Here is a 27,433-nt window from a genome sequence, read left to right on the forward strand (position 1 = left end):
TTGCAGAGCGCAGGCTTAGTTGCCCCGCGGCATGTGGGATCTTAATTCCCCAACCAGGAGTCGAACCCAGGTCCCCTGCATTGGGAGTGCAGAGTCTTACCCGCTGGACCACCAGGGAAGTCCCAAACTATAGTTCTTTAAAAGATTTTTAAAGTAGGTTTCCTACATTTAAAAATTTTCATATTTTCCATTTATTTTCAAATAAAATTTATTTTCATTAAAAATAACATTTTTTACCAAAATCTCTAGAAAATACAGACGTAAAACCCTGTAATTCCAGAGAGAATCATATTGATAGTTTAGTATAGTTCCTGCTAGATACTTTTCTATTCCATCTTTGCATAGTTGAAATTATATTGCATAGGCTTTATATTTCCTGGTTCTTCATTTTACTCATTTTAATTTTTAAGAAGTAAGTGATACATTCACATAATTTAAAGCTGAGTGAAGAGTCTTCTCTGACCTCTGTCCCTCCATCACCCTGTTCTCCTCCCTAACAAAAATTAATATTTCCAGTTTTTAAAATTTTTGATATTTGCATCCTTGCAGATATATTTTATGCATTGTGTTCAGGTTCTCTTGCTTAATGTTAAGACATATGCATTTCCCAATCTTTATAAAAAATCTTATTTTTAAGGGGCACATAATATTTTATTATGTAAAGGTACCACAATTTATTTAGTCATGCTTACATATTAGACATTAAAATTGTTCTCAGCTTTTTATTTTTAGTAACTTTGTATATCCTAGTGCTTAAACTAAAAGAATGCATTGCTCTTTTTCTTTTAGAAATTCTAAGACTTTGACAATAACTTTCCTCGAATAGATTAGTTTCATTTTACCTCTATTCCCAAAAGCAAATCTGTTGCTTCTTCTGCTGAAGTTAGTCAGTCAACCTGGGGTTGAAACAATCTTTTATCTACAGGAACTGACCTCAGCTGGATACCTTATAGCCTCCATACTCAAGAAAGAACAAACCCTGCTAAGTGCTCCATGAAAGGTTATTGTAAGAAAGCACTGGTAGAACAAACTTTCCACATAAGATGAATAAGGTCTGAGGATCTAATGTAAAACATGGTGACTATAGTTGCTAACTCTGTATTGTGTAATTGAAATTTGCTAAGTGAGTAGAAATTAAATGGTCTCACAAAGAAGAAGGAGAAGAAGGAGAAAGAGAGGAGGAAGAAGAAGAGGAAGGAGAAGAAGAAGAAAAAGAAGAAGAAAAAGGGGGAGGAGGAGGAAGGGAAGAAGAAGAAGAAGGGGAGGGGGAGGGGGAGAGGAGGAGGGGAAGGAGAAGGAGAAAGGGAGGGGGAGGAGGAGGAAGAGGAGAAGTAGAAAAGTATGTGATGTGATGGATGTGTTAACTAGTTGAAGAGAAATCCTTTCATAATGTGTATGTATCAATATATTGAATCATGTAATATACACTTTAAATATCTTACAATTTTGTCAGTTATAACTCAATAAAGCTGAAATTTTAAAAAACAGAGAGAATGTGCTGGTAGAGTTGATGGTATTTTAACCTCACCATCATCTCTGAACCCTATATAGCGGGAGCTCATGGGTTCACAGTGTTGTTGGCTAGTTTCTTTTGGAGCTCTCTCTCTCTTTCTCTAAAGTAGAGAGTAGAGATGCATCAAACATACACAAGGACAAAGACAAAAAACAGCATGGCAATTTAAAAAGAAAAGATGATGATCCAAGTAGTAAACCTACCCAAGAATAAATGTTTATGCCGTGCAGTGTTGATGGGTTTAGTGCTAAATGCGGATGGCGTTGGTTCTTTACAGATTGGTCAGAAAAAAAGCTTCCTTCATTTAGGGAAATATTCATGGAGCTGGCAATGAATAGGGAAAGAAGAGGAAGACTCAGGAAAGTAGGGGACAGCCCACCCATTTCCAGCATAGAGGAAGGCATATGTGAAGCTGATCTATTCAGGGTGGAAAATCCGAACCTGAGCTACGGGAAAATTAGCATAAAGGGACCAAGAAGAAACCTGACAGGAAGGGAACCATTTGAGACAATTGATATACTGATTATACATCCTAATGCTTCGGATAAATTAGGTCTCCTAAAGAGCTCAACTATATAACAATAGTTAGACCAGTTTATATTTTGTATATTCTTAATACTGAATACACATGAATTACAGACATTAGGCTTGTACATGCCTAACACATATGATTTATGAACCTCATATATCGATTAATGGCCAATGTTTGTACTCTTTCCTTTTCAAACTAAACTGGGACCTCACCAGAACCAATTAATCTTAATGATTTAAACTTCCATTTATAAGAGGAATAATTTCTGGGGCTTTAATATACAGCATGGCGACTATAGTTAACAATACTGTAATACATACCTTAAAGTTGCTAAGAGTAGATCTTAAATGTTCTAAACACAAAAAAATTGTATTTATGAGAGGTGATGGAGGTGTCAACTAACCTTATAGTGGTAATCACTTTGCAATATATATGTATCAAATCACCACGTTGTACACCTTAAATCTATACAATATATGTCAATTATATCTTTTTTAAAAATATTTGTTTATTTTATTGATTTATTTGGCTGCGCCGGGTCTTAGTTGTGGCACACGGGATCTTCATCGCCACGTCCGGGATCTTTAGTTGCGGCATGCAGGATCTTTCAGTTGCCGCACGTGGGATCTTTAGCTGCAGCATGTGGGATCTAGTTCCCTGACCAGGGATCAGACCCGGACCCCCTGCATTGGGAGCACAGAGTCTTAACCACTGGACCACCAGGGAAGTCCCTGTCAATTATATCTTAATAATGCTGTGGGGAAAGCTTGATGATTTAATTAAAAAAAAAAAAAAGAAAATTGCCAACCTGGAATTCTATACTAAGTGACATAGCCTTCCATAAAAAGGTAAAATAGACATTTTCAGACAAACAAAAATGAGAGAGTTCATCAGCAGCAATCTTCAATAAATAAAATATTAATTGTTCTTCAAGCAGAAGGAAAATGATTCCAGACAGAAGATTAGAAATACAGTAAAAAATGAAGGGCAATAAAAAAGGTTAAATATGTTGGGTGAATCTAAATAAATGTTGGCTATATAAATCAATAATTATAATGACTTTTGGCATGTAAAATAGAGAATTAAAATACAAAACAACAATAAGGATTAACATGGAATAAATATTATTGGAACATGGCTCAGTAGGTCATGGAATAAATGTGTAAAGTTTTCTTAGGTTATTGTGTTGTCCAGGAAAAAAATAAAGTTATTAATATTACACTTATTTAAGAGAAAGACATATGTTATAATTTCTAGGGTTACCACTATATAATTTGTAAAAGAACATATGACTTGCAAGGTAAGAAGTAGAAAAAAGATAGAATAATTATTTTTAAAGTTCTCAATCTGAAACAAATCAATGAAAAAAAAAACATACAATAGGCAGGATAAATAGAGAAACTAAATAATATAGTAGGGCTTCCCTGGTGGCGCAGTGGTTGAGAGTCTGCCTGCCGATGCAGGGGACACGGGTTCAAGCCCTGGTCTGGGAAGATCCCACGTGCCGCGGAGCAACTAAGCCCCTGCACCACAACTACTGAGCCTGTGCATCTGGAGCTGTGCTCCGCAACAAGAGGCCGCTACAGTGAGAGGCCTGTGCACCATGATGAAGAGTGGCCCCCTCTCGCCACAACTGGAGAAAGCCCTCGCACAGAAACGAAGAACCAACACAGCCATAAATAAATAAATAAATAAATAAAATAATAATAATATGGTAGAATCAAAGCTACACATATTATTAATTACCTTAAATGTGAATGGACTAAATACCCCAGTTAAAAGACAAAGATTGTCATACTGAATTTAAAGACAAAATTGCTACTTATAAGAGACATATCTAAAACATAAGGATCCAGAAAGTTTAAAAATACAAAGATGGAGAAAGGTTTATCTATCATACAAACATGAATTTTTTAAAAGTTGGTTATAGGTATCTTAATATCAGCCAAAGTAGACGTAAAGTCAAAAGCATGATTAGTATCTTTATAATGACAAAATGCTTCATTTAGCTGGTAGATATAACAGTTTAAACTTGTATGTACCTAATAAATAGCTTCGAAACATGTAAAGCAAAAACTAACTGGACTAAAAAGACATAAACAAATTCACAATCATATTGGGAAATTTTAACACACCTATCCTGAGAGATGATTTGAATAACATAAATACTAAACTTGAATATATATATATTTATATATAAACTTTATTATATCATATTAATATACCCAAATTTATTGTTTATAATTAAGATAAAATATAATTTATATATTAGTATATGATTCATATAATAAATCATATAATATAAATTATATATATAAATAACACTGCACATACACAATCTGCAAAATACACAATCTTTTGAAGTACCATATAGAATATTAATAAAATTTGAGCATATTTGGGACATAAGTCTCAACAAATTTCAAAGGATTGAAATTCTACAGATCATGTTCTTTGACTACAATGCCATTAAACCAGAAATCAAATAAAAACAACAAAAAAGTAGAAAAATTCTATATTTTGAGATTAAAAACATACTTCTAATAATTCATACGTCAAAGAAGAAACCACAGTGGAAATGGAAATTTATTTTGAACTAGATGATAATGAAAATGTAAAATACCAAGACTTTCTGGATGCAGAGGAATTTATAGGTTTAAATACATACATTTGGAAAGACTAAAAGTCGATCAACAAAGACATTTAAAGAAATTAGAAAAATAACAACAAATAAAACCCAAAGTGAAAAGGAGATAATAATGGTAAGAGCATAATGAAATAGAGTAGACATTTCCAAAACAGAGAATCAACAAAGTCCGAAGTTGGTATTTTCAAAAGACTAATAAATTAATATAGCCCTGGCAAGGCTGATAAAAGGAGAGAAGTCACACAAAATTTGAAAAATGAAAAATGGGACACTACTACAGACCCTACCAATATTAAAATTTTCTGAACAACTTTATTCCATTAAATTTAAAAATTTCAATAAAATGGATAAATTGACATAGGAAGAAATAGAAAACCTGAATATTCCTTCATTAATAAATTTGAATCTATAACTTAAAGCCTTTCAACAAGAATGCTCCAGGACCAGATGACTTTACAAGCAAATGCATACAGATAATAAAGGAAGAAATAATGGCATTTATACACAAACTAAAAATTGGAAAGGAGGAAGTGTATGCCAGCTCCTCTTATGAGATATGTATAACCTGGATATCAAAACCTGACAAGAACATATGAAAAGACAATTTCAGGCCAATCTTTCTCATGAACATAGATTGAAAATCCTAAACACGTTATTAGCATAACAAATTTAGCAATTTATAAAGAACACAATGCAACCAAGCCAAAATTTTGGTTTATTCCAGAAAGAGAAAATTGATTTAAAATTAAAATAATTAATGTAAGCCAACATATTTACAAAATGAAGGAATGAAATCATATGATCATTTCAGTAGATGACAAAATTCAATATCCATTCACAATTTAATTTAAAAAGTTTAGACAATTAGTATTAGAAAGGAATTTCCCTAATCTGATTAAAGATTAAAGATGCCTATAAAATTTCTTTAGCAAATAGCATTCTTAGTAGTGAAAGTTTCCTTTTGTAATTGAAATCAAGAAAAGATGTCCACTATCACCACTTCTATTCAGTGTTGCATTGGAGGTCCTAAAGACATTGTCCATCACCTCACAGGCATGCCGAGTATGCTTGACATCAGCAAAGTATTCACCAAAAATTTATTAGGAAATAATTTGATATCTAAAAAATAAGCATTGAAGTTAAGGCAATAGTGTAATAATTCCCTAACTACTTTGCCCCAACCATCTGTTCTTCACAGAGTCAAGCTTTTTGAAAATACAGGTCAGATCATTGCTCAAGACACCCAGGACATTTTCATGACCCACCAGACTTGCCTGTCTCCTAATTCCATTTTATGTCCCTCTTCCTGTTCTCTGCATTCCAGCCCCACTAACTCTTTTCAGGTTCTCAGAGACATGCTCCTTCCACATCTAGGGCTTTGCACACATTCTTCCCTCAGCCTGGGACCATCTCCATCATCCTCTTACCTAGTTCATCCTTTAGATTTTAGCTCACTAGCTTAGTTACGACCTAATCAAAAACCAAAGAAGTCCCTGTAAGAACAAGCACAACTAGTACCCAGAACTTGCTTTCTAATATGATTTTTCAATAAGAGGAGCCAGGGCTACTTGGAGAACTGGCTGGTTCTAGAACTGGGGCAGAACATACACAAGATGAGCCTGGAGCATCTAATAATGTCAGAAGGTAAAGAAGTGCTCACATACACACCCACCCCACCCGCCCCCCGCAATGATCAGGTACAGGAGCCAAAAAGAGCTCCCAGTGGCCAAAACTGGAACAATCAGAGTAACACAATAAGTAAAGAAGTATTGATTATAATCCAAAATACAAGATAAATATCTGTGAGTTCATATTAATAGAAATGATTGAATAATTAATAAGTGTGGGAGAAGAGACAAATCTGTGCAGAATTCCAAATAGTTTTTGTAGATACTCTGCCCTCAAGGAGCAGGAAGGAGTACAGGTCCTCACTCCTTAAGTGGGTTTTGCCCAATGTAACTTCCCAAACAGTCTAGAATAGAAAGGGCGGTCTGGGGGTAGTAACTTTAGTGGAGAAGCCCGCCAAGCACTACTTTAGCCAAGCCATCAAGGTCAACATCAGCAGTGATAAGCCATGTTGATCGTCTGTACCTTTGATGTGATGAGAATGGCACTTTACTTCTGTGGTCTTCTTCTCCAAACTAATGGTGAGAAAAACAACAGCCAAATCCCATTTGAGGGACATTCTACAAAATATCCCACCAATACTTTTCAAAACTGCCAAGATCATCAAAAACAAGGAAAATCGGAGAAATTGTCACAGCCGAGAGGAGCCTAAGGGAATATAATCACTAAATGTAACGCAGTGTCCTGAATGAGATCCTGGAACAGAAAATGGACATTAGGTAAAAACTAAGGAGATCGAAATAAAGACTAGTTAATAATAATGTATCAGCGTTGGCTCATTAATTGTGACAAGTGTACCATACTAATGTGAGGCATTAATACTAGCGGAAATGCTGAGGGATATATGGGCATCTCTATACTATCTTTGCGATTTTTCTGTAAATCCAAATTCATTATAAAAAGCAACAACTAAACAAGCCCTAAATACTAACAGAATATGGTATACTCCCCACCTTCCATAAATTATTCCAGTGTCTTCAAGTATTGGCTAGCATATGGAAATATTCTTAAGGTGGGGAGTGGGTACACAGGCTTTTGTTTTATTATTCTTGATGTCATTTAGAATGTCTAATATTTCATTTTTTAAATGCTAAACTATAAAGCAGTTGCAGGGAAGTCAAAATGTTGCTTTCTCCCATGATGGCTATTTCGATGTGTTTTTTTTGGATATCGAATTATTTGAAAATAATTTTTCAATGATCCTGCTCTGCTGGTGCCCAAGCACGTCTAGAGTGTTCATGGGGTGATGGACACTGTCTTTGGGGAAGCAGAAGACCAGCCTCATGGCCAGGTCACATGTGCTCACAGCTGCCTGCAATTTTCCTTGATTTATAACTGTGACTTTTTTCCTGATAATTTAATGCCTATCTATTGCAACAGATTATTAGCTGCCTGAGACCAGGGATGATTGTATATACATTAATTGGCTAGGAGCCTGGCACACAATAAGTGATCAATAAATATTTATTGAATGAATGAATGAATGAAGGACTATAACAATGGTTCAGAGCTCAGACCCTAGAGTTACCTGGACCTGAGTGTAAATTTTAGCGTCCCCACTTACTAGGAATGGGGACAATCATTGTGCCTATTCCAAAAGGTGATTTATGGATAGATGTGATTACTGAGGGTTCTTTGTAAATGTTAGCTATAATTTTTATTAGGTGCTGTTGAATTAAAGAAGCTAATATTTGTAAAGTGCTTGTAACAGTTCCTGGCACACGGCAAGTGCTTTTTATTTGTTTATTCATTTTTTTAACGTTGCTGTTTACCAAATTAAACTGCATTCCCTTTGTAGAGTCAGTTACAGATATTCTTTGGAAAAGCTTTTACGTTCTTCGGAAAGAAAAGGCCTAAAATATGTACTATAAATCCTCTTTAGTTCAAAATATATTAATCTAGAATATGTGATAATTCGGAAAGGAGCCTGGTCTGAACACCTTTGTAGCATTTATGGAGAAATAATTTGTACTACAAAAAAAGGGATCATTAAGCCATTTAAGAAAATGATTTTAGAGCACTTTGGCAATACCATTCATATATAATTAGCAATCCAACTTTGCAGGGGTTTGTTACCCATCTCCCAAACAGTGGTTTTCAAATTTTTTGGTCTTGATCAAAATGTCAGAAATGTCTTTTACATTACGACCTAGTGTATAATAATATACATGTGTATGTATATATACGCATGTGTGTGTATATATATACATATATATATATATCTATATATTAAAAAAATATGTGTGTATTTAATGGAAACAGTAGTTCCACCCTAGTGGAGTGATAGATGCACTCTGATTTTTTTTCCAAGTTCATTCCATTCTATCCATTCCACCCCGTCTCACTTAAAAAATGCTAATCAAGAGCTACTAAAATAATGTAAAGATCCACTACTGGTTTGAAATCTGTAGCTCAATTAAAAAAATAAACCACCACCACAAAGAAACAAAACTGTTCTAAACCAGGGCTTCTCAAACTTCAGTGTGCATCAGAATCACCTGGCGAACTTGTTAAACAGATTGTTGGGTGCTTGTAGGTGGGTGGTGGTAGAGAATTTGTACTTCTAATAAGTTTCAAGGTGACGCTGTCGCTACTGGTCTGGGGACAATTTGGGAACCTCTGCACTGAGCAATACTAGTGACTGAAAACAATCAAGCCCCAGTACCTGTTTCCATACGCTGGTGTGGTTCAAGCTTTATTTTCAGATTCATGTACTCTTTGCTTTAGGTTTCCACCTCAACCTGCTGTGGTCCTGGGCATATTCTGGGTTCCATTGCTTCCTGTACACCTGGTGCTACCAGCCAGAATGTCTGCCCTCATCTTCTGCCCACTTGCTCTCTGATTGATAATCTCTTTCTCTCTAGAAAAGTCCAGAAGGTAATGAGGTTACTGGGATGGTCTCACTTGAGTGACAAACGTAATGACCCATCACAATAATTCAAGGGACATTTACATTTGATGTTTTTTTTCAGGAATCCAAAATGAGTTAGTTACTGCCCTGGTATAAAGTCAACCGACTGTCATGGCAGTGTCTCAAGGCTATTTACTCTTTATGAATTTTGGTTATTTTTCTCCCTCCAGAAGGTGGAACAATGTATAAAGTTACAAATGAAAAATTTCATTAGTCTTGATTGTTTCCGTCAAAGGAAGGTACAACAGAGACATATTACAAGGATTCTTTGGGTAGAATCACCGTTGGCTAAAGAGAAAAAGGAATTGCAGTTAAACACTAAATCTAGTTGAGAAAGAAAATAACCCTTAATTGTAAACTGATGAGGTTTTGCCAGTGGTGGAACCTCAGCTTAAGAGGAAATAGGTGAAATCAAATGTGAAGAAGTCTCAGAACTGCTATCACTAGGGCAAAGAGATTAAATAGTCAGAGTGTTTGGCCAGGAAACAGCAGTGCGGCAGCTGGATTAGGTACTTGCTTCCACACAAAAGAGAGAATAATACCTGGGACCAAGATGGATGTAGGCAGGGAGAGGTTGCCGATTGAAATGGGGAAATTGATGATTTGCCCAGGGAAGGAAGCAGCAGCTGAAATGGGGAATCAGAGGTTGTTGGTCGTCTTGAAAAGAAGGGGCCATTGGTATCCAATTCAAGCTTTCAGGGAAGGAAGAGCTGTTTGGCTCCAAATTTGGAGAAGGGCCTAGCACCTGAATTCATCTTATGACTGGCTTTCTGTGCTTCTCTCTTTTGCTTTGTCACGGCTGAAGTTTTCTTACTTTCTTTTGAGTAAGTGATTGAGAAAGCAATTTCCCCAAGATTTATGAAGTGACCGCTCTATAACAAGAATGGTATTTAACTTTTCTTTGGCCTCAGTGTGCACAAAGAAACAAACGGGTCACTTCTTGATAAAAACTGCAGTTAAATTTTAGGTTTTGGTGGAGGTAGCCAAGATAGATTATGCTTTGGGGCACAGAACTGCTGAAGGGGATTGTTATCAGCCCTTTTCCACAGTCACCCAACCTTAAAATGCCTTTGACTCTGAGAGCAGGAGTTGCTAGATTTTCCGTTTCTTTTGTCTTTCCAGTCCCATCCCCCATCTCCTTTCAGGAGCCTTGGGATTCAAATGTAGATGAAATGCAGATTCTTGGGAAAATTGAAGAAGTGATTGGTTGGGCTGTTGGGTGGGGAAAGGAAAGAACCTTTAATTTAAGATATTAGTCATTATTCTGCCGAGATGTGGAATGGCTCTAACTCCTGATCTGAAGAGTCTTATCTTGAGTGGTACCGATTGTCGAATACCAATCGTTTAAATAAATTTGGAAAAGGACTGAACTGGTGTATGTTGGTCTCCACCACTAACTCAGATCAGGTAAGAACTGAAGCTTAGAACGAGTATATGTGTATTTTAATCGCATGTCTCCATCATCTTGCTTCTCAACTATGTCTATAATTTTTAAGAGTTGTATATTTTACTGGTACAAACTATTGTGCTGAAAGATATCTTCCTTGATGTGTTTAGGGGATGTGATTGCACTTTTATTCTCAAAGTACTTTCACAGCACCCACACACGTGGTCATGGTAACTACTGCAAAACTTCACTATTTCATAAAAAGTGGTATAAATTCAAAGCTATTAAACAATCTTGGACATAATTTGCTTCTGTTATGAGCACTGATAAAATGTTGTTTATATTTAAAAAGTGAGGGAAGAGAGTGGAATTTGCTTAAAAGTAAGACAAATCGAACTAACCAGGTGAAATATATACATAAGCAAAACAGCATTAAATAAACCAGTGGGTGTTTTAGGTGGGGGGTGGGGGGAATGAGAGGAGCACAGTGGACAGCTGACCTCAAGTTCTCAGTCACTGGTCGAGTACTTTAGTACAGGTCTCCTCTGCCTTGTTCTTAATTAAGATGGAAACCGACTAATCACTGGAGGAGAAAGGTAGACCCGTGCTTAGGAGAATGGCTTGCTCCTGCTTTGTTACACAGCTGACTTCTACCCCGCGGTTCCTCCTGATGCTGACAACTAATCACGGCAGCTTGGATAACCCAGGTCATCAGGATTAAAGGTCCATGTACATTGACTTTTTGGAGTTACCTTTTTTTAACGCTGTAATCCCCCCTCCCTTTTTTTCCACGATGAGGGAAGTCTCCTTAGGTTAGGATTGTATGTCTAGCCAGTGTACTAGCTCAGTATCTGAGCTGTGGTTGTCTTTACATCCTCCTGTCTTCCTCCCCTCCCCTTGGTAACAGTGGGGACTTTATATTTACATCGGTCTAGGATTGCATATAGGTTTCTAGGTGAGATGTGTCTGTTCGTTTTATACTGAGGATCCCTTTTTTCTTACTCATGTTGTATTGTGCTTGGGTGACTTTGAACCACCTCTTGCAAGCCTGCGAGCGCTTGCAGTACTGAGCGGTCATTGCTTTGAGACTTGGAGGGTATACAAAGTTCTAGTCCTTGCCTTCAAGGAGCTTACAACTTAGGCTGATGAATTTGTGTGCCAGAGAGATGAGAAGCAGATGCAGCAAATAATGTGTTAAGAAGCGCTAATGTTTGGAGGAGGGCAGAGAGAACTGGCAGGGCCATCAGAGAGGGTGCCTGGACGGGTTCAGGAGGTGAGGACTTTAACTTGTGATTCTCTTGTCGAAGCAGCTGGTAATGGGAATCGGAGGTGTATCAGGTGTCAGGGGCTTTGCTGTGGACACTGGAATTCCAATTCACTGAATAAAAACTTATTTTGTAGGTAGAGAATGGTGTGGGGGGCTGGAGAGTCGAATTGGAAGACGAGATCTGGGGAAGGTCATCGTGTAGAAGTGGGAGGGAAGAGCGTATAGAACTGAGTATACCGAGGAAAGCTCCGCCATGGAGCGCGCCTCAGTGGCTGGGGAGGGAGTTACTAATTTTGCCCTGGAAGTCAGAAGGCTTTGCTTTGGAGGTGACGTCGGAGCAGGAGTTTAGGGTAGAAATGGGGCATTCCAGGCAGCGGGAATCGCAGGCAGAAGCGCCGGCGTGAAGACAATGGTGATTCGACTTGAAGTGACTTAAGGGCAAGCGTTGCGCTTGTTCGTGGGCCTGGAGAGGGCAGGAAGCTCAGCGGGGTGGGTGAAAAGCCTTGTGGTTACTAAACTGCGCGTACGGGGCACCATCGAATTGGGTTTTCGGAAGAAAGCTGGTGGGAGGAGCCTGGTTTCTAGGGGCTCGGTTATGAATTGGAGCCAGAGGGAGCACCAGGAACGGGGTGGCAAGGGAGAGTGCCCTGGGAGACATGAGGGTTTGGTGGGGGCTTCCAGGCCTAGGGGTGGGGGACAACGTGAGACAGGGTCTCTGCAGTGCCCCACAGAGAAGGTCCGCTCTGTGCGCAGGAAGGTTCGGAGTTGTCGGCTGTTTTGGGCGGTCGGGCCAGGCAGCCCCTTCCTCATTCCGCACAGATGGGTAAACGTCCAGTGTCCCGGCAGGTGTGCCCCGCGAGCTAGCCATGCGGGCCGGCCCCACTTTGCCCCTCTCCCCTGCCAGGCGGAGGAAGGGCCTGACCATCGCTGTGGCCCCGGGAGGGCCGGTGGCCTGCTTGTCCACGCTGTTCCCCCCCCCCCCCCCCAAGGAGAACCACCACTGACAGCTTCGTTGCATTGGAACCCAGACCTCCCTGGAGCCCGGATTCCGGCCCCTCCTCCCAGCTGCTCTTCGGAGGAGGCGGACGCTCCGAGAGGAACAGGGAGGCCCAGCTCGGGGGAAGCTGCGGGCCGAGCGGAGGCGGCCGCGCCCTCGCGCCGCCCTCGACTGCGCCGGGCTCCCGCCCCGGCCCCCACCCCCGGCCTGCCGCCGAGCACGCGTGCCGAGCGCGCCGGGCCCCACGCGGGCGCGCGCTCCGGCTCCGGGTCTTGGCGGCGGCCGCGGGGGAGGCGGGCACGTGGTGCGGCGGGGGCTCCACCTGGCCACGCCGCCGGCCCTCCGCGGGCTGGCCGGGCCCGGACAGGCGACGCGGCGAGCGCGCGGGGGCGGGAGCTCCGCGCGCTCCGCAGGGAGGCTGCGCATCGCTGCCGTCGGGGCGGCGGGCTGCGGACGCGGGCCGGCGCGCCCACCGCAGCCCCCTGCCCAACGTCAGGCCCTCCGGTGCCTGCCCCTGTGCGCGCCGCCGTCCTCCGCCCTCCCGCCCCGGGCCCGGCCCCCACGTCGAGGCGGGCGCGCGGGCGGCGGCGCGGCCCAGCCCGACCTCCGGAGGGCACTGGGGCGAGCCGGGCCCCGCCCACCGCCCCGCCCCCACCACCCGCGGCCCCGCCCCCACCCCAGGCTCCTCCCCTTCCTGCCGGCCGGCTCCCCGCGGCCGCCCGCCGCGCCCGGAGCGCGGCCCACCGCTCCCCTCGGCTGCCCCGCCCGCCGGCCGCCCCGCCCCCCCCGCGCGGGCGGCCCGAAAACCCGGAGCGCGGGAGCGCGGCTCGGCCGGGCCGGGCGGCCGCACTGGGCATGCTCAGTAGCCGGGGCAGGTTTTTCGGTCGCAAGTAGGAAGCTTTTTGCACTACACCGGAGAGGGGGAGCCGCGGAGCCAGCGCGCCGCCGTGCACCGCCGCCGCGCCCGCCCCAGCCCGGCCCGGCCCCGCGGCGGCGCGATGAGCCCGAGCCCGAGCCGGCCCGCCGGGGAGTGAGCGCGGCGCGGAGGGCGCGTTGCGCAGCTGCTCCTGCGCACAACCCGGCCGGCGGCCCGCACCGGCAGGAGTGAGCGCCGGTCCGCGCCCGCCCGGCGCCGGAGCCGAGCGGAGCAGGAAGCGCAGGCCACGCAGGGACCCAACTGAAACAAAGTGTCGGCCGCCGGCTGCGCGGCGCCTCGCCGGCCCTGCCCCGCGCCCCCCGCTCCGCCGCCCACCATGGCCTCCGAGGAGCTGTACGAGGTACCTCCCCTCCCCCCGGCCCGCCGCCCCGCCCGGCCCCCGCCCGACGGCCGGCCCGCCGCCCCCTCCCCCCCGGCCGCAGTTTGCTGGACGGAAGCGCGTGCGCCCGGGCCCGGCGGCGGCGCCCGAGTTGCGGGGCCGGGGGTCCCGGCCGCGGGGCAGGAGCGCTGAGGCGAGCGACTTGCTCAGACGGAGCCAAAGTGCCCGCGGCGAGGCGGTGGGTGCGGAGCCCGCGGCGCCGCCGGGCGGGGTCCGTGGGCGGCACGGGGGCGCTTTCCTGGCCGTTCGGCGGAGCGCTCTGGGGAGGGTTTGCCTCCGGTTTTGGGGGGGGGCGAGAGGAAGGGTGCAACTGTCTCCCGACTCTGCTGCTGGCCTGAGCGATGCACAACATCGCACCGAGAAGGCTAAGCGTTGACCACATGCTTTAATTAGGTTAGCTTTGTGGCCGGAGCCAGGAAATTTAAATTTAACGCTGATACACCGTCATTCATTTGCGCCGCAGCGGTGCGAGTGAGAAAGGGCACCCTCGGAACTCTGAGTTGTGGGCGATCGGTCCGCCAGCTTCGACTTCAGGTGGTGCGGTTATCAGTTTGGGTCTTGAGGCACATTTTGTGCGCCTCGATGTAACTTCTTGACGTGTTGCGAAGTCGACTTCCTGGGAGTACAGAAGCTTGGAAGTCTCCCTGTTCTTTTGGACAAGTGGTTCTTCTGTTGCGTATACGTATTTGTAAATAGGTCTTCGTAAGAGACTAAAACTGCGTTACTCTTGATTTACCTCTTGGATGCGTTTAGGGACCTGGGTGTTTAGGGACTTAAGGAAGCGTCTGTAAAGAGTAGAGCCCCTTGGCCCCTGTGAACCCTTAATAAGAACCAGGTGAGCCTTCTGAGGGGTCTTCTCTTGTGGGTATGTTATCGCCGTTGGCACAGAATGGAGCTCTGTTGCCAACAGTGATAGCCTTCTAGCAACTTTTTGTCGCTTTTTTTTAAAGCAAGTTTTTGTTGCTTTAAAAGCAAGTGTTCGTAAAAGTTCTCAGGAGGAGGCTGCCTTGTGGAGAATTAATGGTAAGGTCGTTGGCCTCCCCTTACATTGTACGTGGTCAGTGTACCTTAGCCGGCACTGAAAATGTTCCATTCTGTTCAACCATTTCACACGTTAGCTGTGCCCTACTGTATTCAAGATACTATCTTGGGTCATTTGGGTACTAAAGGGAAAAAAAAAACCTCCCTGTTCTCAAGAAGCTTCCCTTCTAAAAAGGAAAGTGTTGTGTTCGGGAAAGGCCCAGAAGTAGAGGCTAAGGCACGCAGTTGGGAAAGTACATAGTGTGAGAGAGCATGAGGGATTTTGGTTTCTACATTAGACTATTCTTTGAGAGTTGAGGCTTGAGTATTCACTCTTCATTCATTTTTGTGATTATAAATACATAATCAGTCAACTTGTTCCATTAGTGTGTGGGTGAGGGTAGCACCTTATACATAGGTTGTATCTCATGTGTAAAAAATTATTCTGAAGACAACACTTTTACCACCAGTGCATTATGAACTAAATTTAGTTCTTTGCTTACTGTATATCTTCAGGTTTTCCCTTCTCCCGGCAGCATCCATTTATAAGTCACATTTTGTACAGAGTTTGTGTTCATTCATTGTGTTACTGAATGCCTACCCTGTGGAGGGTCCGTCGGGAGCTAGGGAGGGCTGAGGGACGGGAATGGTGCATGCCCTCAAAGAGCATCTGTTGGAAGAACTAAGTACATTGCAGAAAAATGACACACCTGCACAATTGAACTCTTGATTCTGAGTTTTAGTTTTGGAAAAAAGTGTTATAAGCATAGAATTGGGGTGACGGTAAATAGTGTGGTCAGTATATTTCAAGGTGAATTTTCTCACTTCTCCTTTACTTGTAGGCACCACTGTGACTATATGAGGATTGAAAGTTGATATTTGAAAGTTCTGCATAGCGATTGAGAGCCTGGATTTGGAGTCAGAAAACCTAGTTATTGAAATCCAACCCTGTCACCTTGAGCAAATTAACCTTGAAAGCTCAGTGTCCCCATCTGTAAAATTGGGATCAAAGCTTACCTCATAGAGCTGTGACATTTAAATGAAAAAAACATGGAAAGCATACCTGCGGTTCCCAGAGAGAACACTCAGAAAGTGGTGGTTATTATTGTGTTCTGCCTGATCTAACATGCCTCCTGGAGGCCTGGATTTGCTTCTAAAGGTATAGAATTGTACTGTTGTAATCAAGGCAGTATTATTTGTGAGGCAGAAATGATAGTAGTCGTAAGTAAGCGCTGCGTCTGACTGGCAGCTTGTCTGGGGGGCGGGGGGGAGTGCTTCGGGAGCACTAAGGTATGTTAGTAGCCCGGTCCTGGGGCATGAGTTGCCTGGTTTTGTCCAGTTCTGCCTAAATCGAAGGAGAAGTTTCATGTTTGGCCTCCGACTCCACAATTCCAGAGGGATATTCTGGCAGAGGAGGAAGTTCAACATCTTGCTTTTTCAAGTAACTGGGCGTGGTAAGAGCACGGGGCTGCCGTAGCCCCGTGAACTTGGGCGAGTTACCTGATTGCGAAGGCTTTGTTTTCTCACCTAAAAAGAAATGAGATCTCCAACACTTAGCATGGTTCCTGGTATGTGGAGATAGGCCCTTAGTAAATGTTTAAGTGCTTATTGTAACTGTGCCTTGTGAATAAAAAAATAAGGGAGCAGAGCCTAGAGAAGATGGGATGAAGCTTTAGCCTCCCAAAATTGCAAGAACTACTCTTCGTTGAAGGACAGAATCGATTTACCCCCTGCATCGCCAGCAGCTGGGATCAGGGAAGACAGGTTTTTTAAATTTACCCATGCTCTGAACTTTCTAGTCTTCACAAAAAAACAAGCATCCTTTACATCAGGGGTCCACGAACTTTACGTAAAGGACCAGATAGTTATTAATAGTTGAGACCTTGCAGGCCAGGCGGTCTGTTACCACTGCTGAGCTTTGCTTTTGTTGCCCAGAAGCAGCCATCGGCCATGCCCTACAGGAGCGAGCGCCATGCTCCAGTAGAGCTGTTTATGTACGGCAAAATTCAAATTCCGTGTCATTTTTACATGTGATGAAATAGTCTTTCCTCTTTAAAAAAAAAAAATCACTTAAAAATGTGAAAAACAGTCTTAGCCCATGGATTCTACAAAAACAGGCAGTGGGCTGGATTTGTCCTCCAGGTCTTAGTTGCTAGCCTCTGCTTTAGATGATCAGCTGTTCTGGAGCTGAGTTTTCTGCTGGGGTTGGGCGTATGGAGGGTGGGATGTGGAGTAGTTAAAGGCCTTCTAGCTCCAATCCTAGCTCTAGACTTAGAGCCAGACGTTGTGGATTCCACTCTTCCCTTCTGTGTTGGGAAGGGAAGAGCTGTATGTCTTAAGTAACTCTCTCCTGAACTCCCTCATCTGTAAAATGGGAATGATAATCACTGCTTCAAAGAATTGTGAATCCTGAATGACATTAGCATGTCAAAGCAGTTTAGAGTTGATAAAACGCTATAGCCAGGTGTTAAGTGGTTACGTTTACCCTACGAAACATCTTTATTTTCCATTCTTAAAGGAAAAGGAAAAACCACGCTGTGCTCAAACCCTGAAACCAAACCTTTTTTCCTTTGATTATATTGATTATATCACCAAAGGAGAGAAAAGATCAAAAGGATCTTAACCTATCTAGTGGCCAAATAACCACCAGAAGAGTGAGTTCATGTGCTTTGAGAAAGGAATCTAATACAATGAAAGCAGCGTTCTTGTTTATCTTAACCATTCCTTTCTCTCAGCGGGTGTGGGGTTTTTTCCCCCTGAGAACTACTGTAGTAGCTTAATTTAAAATTCAGGAAGATCCCAGTGATCTTGTCTTGGCCTTCTGAGAAAATATTTATCCAACACATGCATGTTTGAGGCAATCAAAAATGGAAGTAAGCTTTTAAGAATGAAATTACACCTGGCTTATAAAACGTGTCTTCAAGTTGATTGGTTTGGAAGGATAATCAGGATTTGGGGGAAATTTAAGTCTTTCGGATCTTTCTCCTTAATTTGGGATGAGATTGCACCTCTCCCGCGTACCTCAGGAATTTTAGTTGTAAGTCAGATCTGCACGTGTGGTCCAGATGCAAGTCACAAAGATGAGGAGACCCCGTGACTGTTGGTCAAGACGGACCAGCATCTGCTGTGTGTGGTTAGCTGGCTCTTGAGATTGACATCCCCCAAAATAAGAAAGCAGAAAGCGTTATTTGACTGCTGGGATTGATTGTGTGGTAGTAGAGTCACGTGTGTGTGTGGGTGGGCGGGGTGTGTTTTGAACATTAACACACTCTCTTAAATGTGAATTGCGGAGAATACTCCTGCCTGAGCAGGAGTGTGGAGACATCACCTGTGCTTTTCCTTTGAATTTGCTTCCAGGTCCTGTGTACTCGAATAAGTTTTTCTCTTCTTGCTGTGATACCTAAGAATCATTTAATCTTTTCCTCATGCTCTGTAATGATTTTAACCATTGAATGTATTTTCATGGTGTATTGGAAGTACTTCATTCAATTCTGTGTATCTGAGCTGCACAGAGCCGGTCTAAGTCGAGTTTCTGTGAATAAGGAGTCATCATTTGTATATTGTGTGTATCTGTAGGCAGATAGCATCATTGCGGGTTCTGTTAAGATAGAATACATGCAGATTCTGGGGCCCAGACCATGAGCTTGTAGTTTTCAGTGTTTGGATGGAGACAGGAATCTCCGCTTCAGAAAGCTTCTTTCTGGAATGTGGGTGGAGTTAGGCGCCTCTGGATTGCACTGGTCTGTTTGCGACAACACTGAGGGGTCGGGATGTGCCTTTGAAGAAGTCGAGCTCCAGGTGGACCAGACAAGTCCTTTGCGGGCCCGTTGACCCGTTGCCGGTGTTTAACTGAGTCATTCCAGGAAGGGAGCATTAAAAACACTCGGTAGTTAGGTATAAGGGCTGTTTCTGGAATGTCTGTTTGCTATCTTCATCGTATGGCGCACTTGTCCACCAGATTGTAAGATTGGTGCGTACAGTTTTTAAAACTAGGATCTTTTTTCTGGTCATTAATTTCCACAGTTCACATTTTTCAGTAGTTGCGTAATTGTTGAATTATTCAATACATTTTAATGAAAGAGTGAATTAAATGAATGACTTACCTCCAGTTTCCCCTCCCCCAGACGTGACGCCCAACACTTAGTCCCTCATCCACATTTGTGGTTTTAATGCGAGGTTGGGGAGAACTTCCAACTGTACTGTTTCTCACACCAACTTAATTCTCTCCAGCTTTTTAAGCTGGTCAAGGCCTGGGAGGCCCCTGTTCTCTGGGGAGTCTGGGAAAGGTCTTTTGCTTTGTGTGAAAATTTGTTCAAGTAATAAGAGTGTTTTTGGGGGGGAGAGGATCAGCAGCTTTCCTCTGTTTCTCGGGGGGACTCTGTGACCCCAAAAGTATTAAACTTGTTCTTGAGACCTTTGAGCTAAGCCTTGGGTTTCACTACCCTTCATTGATGACTTTGACATTGTTTTTGCCAAACTCAGCTCTGCTTCAGCCAGAGCCTGTGGTGAAACTGTTCAAACCTCGCTGATGGGGCTTGGAAGATGCATGCTAATTGTAGTGTTTAAGTGGCTCTTCTTGAAATTCTGCATACGTACAGCCTCAGGTTAATATTTTAGCTCCACTTCTGACAGTGCGAGGACTTGAGATACTTTAAATCTGATCCACCCCTGAATTTGCATGCTATTATTTTCCAGTGTTAATCAGCATCCGTGCAAAAACCCTCGCAAAGTAGAGCATTATTCTTGCATACAGACAGTATTTCTTTAGTTTTGCCTGTGTCTTTACCAGTTTCTTTGATCGTCAGTCTTCTATCTCAGAACTTCCTTCTGGGATTCTTTTTTTTTTTCCCACTTAAGTATGTCCTTTAGACATTTCTTTAGGGAGGGGTTGTTGGTGGAAAAGTCTCTAGTTTTTTGATTACCTGGAAATGCCTTTCTTTTGCCCCCATTTTTGAAAAATAGACTTGATTCCAAATAAAGCTAGTTACTTGGTTGTTTTTGTTCAGCATTTTGAAGCTATCATTCCGTTGTCCTCTGGCTTCCCCGTTATTCTTGAGGAGGCTGTCAGCGTGGAGGTCTGTCTTCTGTCTCTGGTGGCTTTGGGATCCCCTCTTTGACTTTGGTGTTCTCTAGTCCTGTTACAGTGTATCTCTGTGTGACTTTCTTTTTGTTAATAATCTTGGTATATGTTGTGCTTCTCTTGTGGATTTGTGCCTTGCCAGTTGTAAAAGACTGTTGGCCATCTTACCATCAGATCCCGCTGTGCTTCTAAACTCTCCCTCTGGAATTCCAAGGAGGCACTTATTAGATCTCCTCATCCTCCCCCTCTTGTTGCCATTTCCTTGTTTCTGTTTTGTTTGCATTCTGGGTATTTCCTTGGATCTCACTTCTACTTCACTAATGAGCTGTGTCTAATCCACTCTTTAACTCATCCATTGAGTTTTTAATTTCAACAATTATATTTTCTTACTTCTAAATATTCTGGGTACCCCTGCCCCCAACCTGTTAGTCTGTGGCTTGCTTTCTTCATCTTTGATGTTTGTCTGTTTTTAAGATTGACTCATTCATTATGGTTGGATTGGAGGAGTTACTGGGGCATTTGGATGTTTTCCTTGCTTCCTGCAAGCCCAATGAAGTGCTAAGAATTACATTTTATTGAAGATCTGTTATTTTGCAGTGACAGTGCCCTTTGGAACCTTGTTTGCTTTTTTTGCCAGAATCTGAAGACACGTATTGAATTGGAATTTGTGGTATCGTGACTAGGGATCAAGGGCTTGAGCTGATGCTTGAGATTTACCTAAAGATACTGAGAATGCAAATAAAGTGTAAACTAGATTTCAAGGGAGCTGTTTATGAAAATGGATATAATAGTTACAACAAATGCTTCTGAAGCAAAATGTTCAACATCTTCGTTCTGCCCGACCTGATAAATAGGCGTATCTTGTCTAACTTTCCTTTGCCTGAGGTTGGCCTGTTCAGTTGGTCTGGGCTAGTGAAGCCATAGTTGTTGGCCTAACTTGGTCCACACCTACACACCCCATCCCTCCTCTGTACCTTTGTGTTGCCATTTTTTCGGTACATGGTGGTTTCCCCAGCTTGCCAGCCTCAGTGTCGGTCCTCATTGAGGACCTCATCAGAGCTCACTGTTAGCGGGAATCCTCCCCTTCAAACTCCATGTGACTGATTTCCTCTTTGTTTTGCATTATAATAATTTGTACTTGCTTATTTATTACTTTTTCTAGGTATTAAATAATATGACATATATTTTCTCCTGGAAAGGTTGGCTACCTATTTTTTGGTTGATTGTAGTGCCTAATCTGAGGACGTGAATGTGGTGAGCAGTCAATAATTGCTGATTTTTAGCTGAAATACAAATATTATAGTGACTGGAGTTGCATTATTTGAAATTATACCATATATGTGAGAATTGTGCATTTAGGTATCTTGTTTGAAAAGCCATATGGTGTTTTGGAGGAAAGTTATTTCTAAACTTGATACAAATTATTTGGAGGAAAATTGTGTTCCTGGAAAGAGTATTTGAACTGTTGGCCGCAGCATTTTTTATGTTTACCCGCTGGTGAAAAGTGGGGTGGGGGGGATGTCTAACAATAGTGTTCACTAGTTGGAGAAGTCAGCTCAGTATACTTAGGAAATGTCTTCACTCTTTGTCTCTCTCCATTTATAATGGTCTCTGCCATGTGACATCCTCAAGAGGTTGGTAGTTTCCAGTGTTTGTTGGATGAAGCCCCCCAGTGTTGGTGGCAGGTCATGAATGTCTCTGGTTAAAATGTTACCATTTTTCATCAGTAGGTTACTGTTTAGGATTTCAGTGCATCCCAGAGTTGCAGGCAGAAGCATGTCTTATCTTAGCATGTAACTGATCTGGAAGCTTCAGCTGTTCAGAATATGTGAGAACCAAGACAGAAAAAGTCCTCTTGGCTGTAAAAAGTTGTCACACCCCATACGCACTGAACACTCTGGGTCTCTCTTGGAGACCGTTTGCCTGTATTTTCGGCATGACGTGCTTGGAGTATACGGCTTCCTTAGCTTGTTAGAAGCAGATATCTGGTAAGGGAAAGGGAGCTGCCGCAGGGAGGTGAGCTGACGTTAGTAGGTTTGCTCGTGAGATGAGCGGAAGTGGGAAGCTGGGGACGGCACCTCCAGGTCATGGATAGTAGGGGCTCCCGAGTTCCCTCAAGCGTGTGAAGGGCATGTTTACAAAGTGGAAAACGGTATGTTGAAAAGAGCTATCAAAAATGATTTGTAAAAAGTTTTGGGATATAAGTGGCAAAGCTCAGCTTAATTTTATGGTTTTCCAGAGTTTCCAGAGGAGAGAGAGCAAGTGTCCTCATAGGGGGATGGAGGGGGGAGTGGGGGGTTACAGCTTGGCCTGTCTCTGAATCCTGGTACCCTAAAACCTCTGTGGAGCTAACCGCGTACCGCAGAGAATGACCTCTGGTTTGACACGAAGTGATCACCAGTTAACACTGCTCCGTGAATCTTTGGGTCAGGTTGATGCTTCAGGAAGTTGGTGTCTTCGAACAATTCTTCATCCCCTGATGGGTATGTCCCCCTCCGCCCGCCGGGTTCAGAGCAGGGACTTGCCCTGTCATCTTCCATGATGACGCTGGGTAAAGGAAGGATTAGGTGATTTGCTGAAATGTAAATGAGAATATTTGAATTGCGTTATTGATGAAAATTTTTGGAAAACCTTGTTTCAGTCATTGTTTTTACCATTGAAGTTTAAAGAGATTGATTTTCTATCTGAAGTCGTCTCACTGCTGGGTGTTGAAGAGAAGGCGCAGGAGCTGTTTCTATCTCAGGTCTGCCGCCTGCTTCTCCGCTTAGCAGAGCGATGGCGCTGGTCCTTGGTCGGTCATGGGAGCATGTGGAGGGGCCTGTCTGCTTCCTGCTCCTCCCAACCCACGGGCTGGGCCAGAGCCCCCTAGAAAACATCCTGTCTTCCGGGCATCTCCAGCCTTCATTCCTCTCTCCCTCCCGGATTTCCTGTCCCTTCGTCCAGCTTGCTCCCTCCAGCCTGATTTCCGTCCTCCGCCAGGTGCCCTTTGAGCCGAGGCTTCCTTCATCCCATTTGGTCTCTGGACCCGGCTTCTCTGCTGGCATGTTGCTCTGCTCAAAGCTCTGGGAAGGAGCGTCCGGCTGCCCCGTTGGCTCACCTTGCCTTTCATCTGTGCGCTTCAGAGGGAACTCCCCGGGCTGCCTGACACCTCCGACACCTGCGCTGGCACCCAGCCGGCTCTCCAGCTCTCGGCCAGCGTAACGGGCCCCTGGCTTTGTCCTCTGACTTTCCTCCCTCGTGCAGGTGTGCTTTTGAACTCAGAGCACCAGGTAAAGGGCTATTTCGTGAGCATTTTTAAGGAAGGAGAGGCGTGTGTGTAGTGGCAGGGGTGCTACCTAGAACAGGACGTGTATCGCCTCTTCCAGAAAAAGTCTCCAGAATTATTTTACGTGCCACCATTCGGCACCACTAGCTTCAGCTCATAGGTGAGCTTTCTGAGAACGTTTTGATTAAATTGAGAGGCACGGATCGAAAAGTGTATTCCCAGGGGAAACAGTCCCTCCGAAGTAGGTCCAGGTTGGCGCCGATTACAAATGATGAGGCTGCGATGATTTCGTAGAAAGAGCGGAAGATGGTGGAAATGAGATCTTGTCACTTGTGTGCGCGCACGTGTGTGTGGGTGTGCGTGTGTGTGGGCGTGCGCGTGCGTTCGCCTTGGCGGGAGGTTCTGCTGACCCAGGAACCGGGTCAAGATCAACAGGGGAGAGACTGGTGGTGGTGAGTGGGCAGCTTCACGGCAGTGCCCCCGCAGCTCTGTCCGGAGGATGACCTGGGAGAGAGAAAGGCCGGAACCACCCGTGGCTGGGTGGGGTGTGCGAAGGGCTGTTCCCAAATCCAGGTGTCACGGGCCGATCCCACCAAAAGGAAAGCTCAGCCCTCGGGCCCTTTGCTTGGCTCATTTCTGCTGCAGTAGAGGGTCGTGTCTTGGAGTTCAGTTGACTTCTTAAGAAGCCTTCTCTAGAGTGGAGCTCCGCTCGGGGAGGCGTGCCCCCTGAGTGCTGGAGGAGGGACCCTGGAGAGAGTCAGGATGCTCGTGTGGCCCCGCAGGCGGCTGAGACCTCTTACTGCCCCCTGACTCGCGTCTCATTCCCCAGCTGGGGGACGGGGCTGGGAACAAAACCGAGGTGGAAATTCCCATCCCTCCTGTGTTTGCGCCACCTTCCACTTCTCTGCAGTGTGACCGTGTTTCTCTGCGCTCCTGCCATCCTACGGGGCGCCGCTCCCACGGCCACCTGTGAGGCCCACTCTCGGGGAGGAGGGATCTGGCTGTGTCCCCCACCCTCCTGGAGGAGCTGCCCCGTGCCGGGCACCATCGCCGGGCCGCGTGAGGTCGGCTAGAGCCCTGGGTGCTCTCTGAAGCCGCGTGGAGGCCCAGCGGAAGTGAAGGCTGCCTTCCCTTTTGCTGCGGGAATAGCGAGGCATCACCCCTTGTCGGAAGCTCCTTTGGTTTTCAGTTAGGCTTCTCACCTTGGTAGCATCCCGGGTCGCGGAAGATGCCGGGGCCACACCTCCCCACGGTCTCGCTTGCTGGCCCAGCTCTGTGACCTGGCGGCCTCGGGCACCTCTGAATCCCCGGGGGCAGGAACTCCAGAGATTCAAACTAAAGCACCTGCTGCCTAAGGAGAAAGCGTCTTGAGAGCCGTGTGCAGGGGCTTGTCCGCCTCTGAGGAGACGTGTGTATCACAGGCTCCAGGGCCCCGAAGATGGTTGTAGGGTTAATGATCGAAAACTTTTGTTTGTTTTCTCTCTCTGTCTTGCATTTTTGTTCTTCTCTGACTCTGGGTTGGGGAAGTGAGATTCTGTTGCTGTCTTTTCCACCTCCTTGCGCTCCTCTGCCACTCGTCTCATCCCACCCCCACCCGCTGTTTGATGCCCTCCGTCATGTGATATGGAATTGAACTTTTCTCAAAAGTTTAATGAAAAAACCAAGCGAACAATAGAATCCTTCTGTCTTTCCAAAACAAATCAACTTTCGATCTATAAACTAAGCTACTCTTGTATTCGTCCTCCCTTCCCTTTTCCCTATAGCCCGTTTGTCTTTGGTAGAAAATGGATTTGTCACTCCTGCTGAACTTCATCAGTTTAGGATGGACGTGTCATCCAGTCGGGTTTTTGCTTGTATATTATGTGTAAGACGTTAGTAATGATACAGAAGAGCAACAAACATGTAGGAAGATTTACTCTCCTAGTTTCGATTTATGTTAGCATATATGTTAGCAAGAGTTAGTGAGGAGCTATTTAGTAAACATTCTTAAGTGAGTTATGTGTCTGTTAAACATGGCATTAGAAAAATTTCCTGAAGCAAGTTTATGACCGAGCCTTTTTATAAATTTATTTATTTATTTATTTTTGGCTGTGTTGGGTCTTCACTTCTGTGTGAGGGCTTTCTCTAGTTGCGGCGAGCGGGGGCCACTCACTATTGCGGCCTCTCTTGTTGCGGAGCACAGGCTCCAGACGCGCAGGCTCAGTAGTGGTGGCTCACGGGCCCAGTTGCTCTGCGGCATGTGAGATCTTCCCAGACCAGGGCTCTAACCCGTGTCCCCTGCATTGGCAGGCAGACTGTCAACCACTGCGCTACCAGGGAAGCCCAATGACCATACCTTTTAAACATGAAGATTGCTTAAACCTTAAAAAAAAACCTTTTAAGTTTTGAGGAGCAATTAATAATGATGTGACAATAGTGTATTTGAGTATATGTAGGTGACCTTTCACATGCTTTATAAAGGGTTCTCAGAGTCCAGGAGGCATTACCTCGGTGGGTTAGGGTTAATGCTAAGGTGTTCGAGATGCTCTTCTATAAGACACACACTAACACCTTAACCAGGGAAAAAGAGCAACCCACTGATTGTTCTTGCTGGAGCTATAAGGGTTTCTTGAACTCTTTGTAGCGTAAGTTAACAGGTGATGGTAGTTCAGTTACAGAAACAAGCAGGATCCTCATCTGCCTTTTCTTCCATGGTCTCCATCCTTGGGATCACTAAGCAGACATAGAGAAGATGTGACTAAAACAATGACATTTTCTCATGTAGCTTGTGGGAGCTCACAGTAATTACCTGTAATTTTAAGGTAGCCAGTAGATTTCCTGTGCACAGCAGCCTAGATATCTTTTGTATGAACCTAAAAATGAGTGACTAATTATAGGGTAGAAAATGAATCAGCTTCGTATGAGATCAAGCAAATTCGCAAGGAGCCGTGAACTTAATGCGTCAACACAGATAACAATTTTTGACTGTCACCAAAGACTTTAGGTTAAACAGGTGGCTATAATGAAGCACAAAACATGGATGAAAAAAGAAGAAAGATCAGAGATTCCATTTGTCAAAATTTCGTCCAAAAGAGATTTTGAAAGTTTGTACAAAGATGATGAATATAGATGATGATTTGACATTTACTATGATTTTTTTTCTTTAAGAAATAGAACAAACTAAAACATGTTTGGGGGCTTCCCTGGTGGCACAGTGGTTAAGAATCCGCCTGCCAATGCAGGGGACACGGGTTCGAGCCCTGGTCCGGGAGGATCCCACATGCCACGGAGCAGCTAAGCCCGTGTGCCACAACTACTGAGCCTGCGCGCCACAAGTGCTGAGCCCGCGTGCTGCAACTGCTGAAGCCCACACGCCTAGAGCCTGTGCTCCGCAACAAGAGAAGCCATCGCAATGAGAAGCCCGTGCACCGCAACGAAGAGTAGCCCGTGCTCGCCGCAACTAGAGAAAGCCCACGCACAGCAACGAAGACCCAACACAGCCAAAAATAAATAGATAAATAAAAACCAAAAATAAAACCAAAAAAAAAAAACACGTTTGGAGAATATATTAAAGGGAAATACAAGTCCAATACAAACATCAAAAGTCTGACGTGCAGTAGCCAGCATTACCATCCCAAAGAACCAAGGAAGCACCAGCGTCAAAGAAACCAGCCTGTTGTTTTGTCACCAGTAGCATCGTTCATCATATGACCGATTTCTCAGGGTCGAGTAGATTTAGCAGGTGTAAAGTAGGAAGTCTGAGAATCAGTGAGATGCAGAGGGAGCAAACGCAAGGCCTGGTGATGGGCTCTTTATCAGGACACTTCATTTTGTTTGTGGGAAACCATATTTGATGTACACCATATCATCAGCTTAACTCACTAGACTGTATA

At 44.3% G+C, this 27,433-nt stretch overlaps 1 protein-coding gene across 3 annotated transcripts in view; it reads left to right on the forward strand.

The window, feature by feature from the left end:
• Positions 1–13,776: 13,776 nt before the first annotated feature.
• Positions 13,777–27,433, forward strand: part of CDYL (chromodomain Y like) — a 153,430-nt gene continuing 139,773 nt past the window's right edge. For all 3 annotated transcript variants that reach the window (XM_082413308.1, XM_082413309.1, XM_082413310.1), the window contains exon 1: positions 13,777–14,157. In XM_082413308.1, coding sequence (XP_082269434.1) covers positions 14,134–14,157 — 24 coding nt within the window. In that variant the 5' untranslated portion in view covers positions 13,777–14,133. The remainder of the gene's footprint in view (positions 14,158–27,433) is intronic.

This window comes from Balaenoptera physalus (assembly GCF_965194825.1).
Source record: "Balaenoptera physalus genome assembly, chromosome: 11".
Classification (NCBI taxonomy): Eukaryota; Metazoa; Chordata; class Mammalia; order Artiodactyla; family Balaenopteridae; genus Balaenoptera; species Balaenoptera physalus.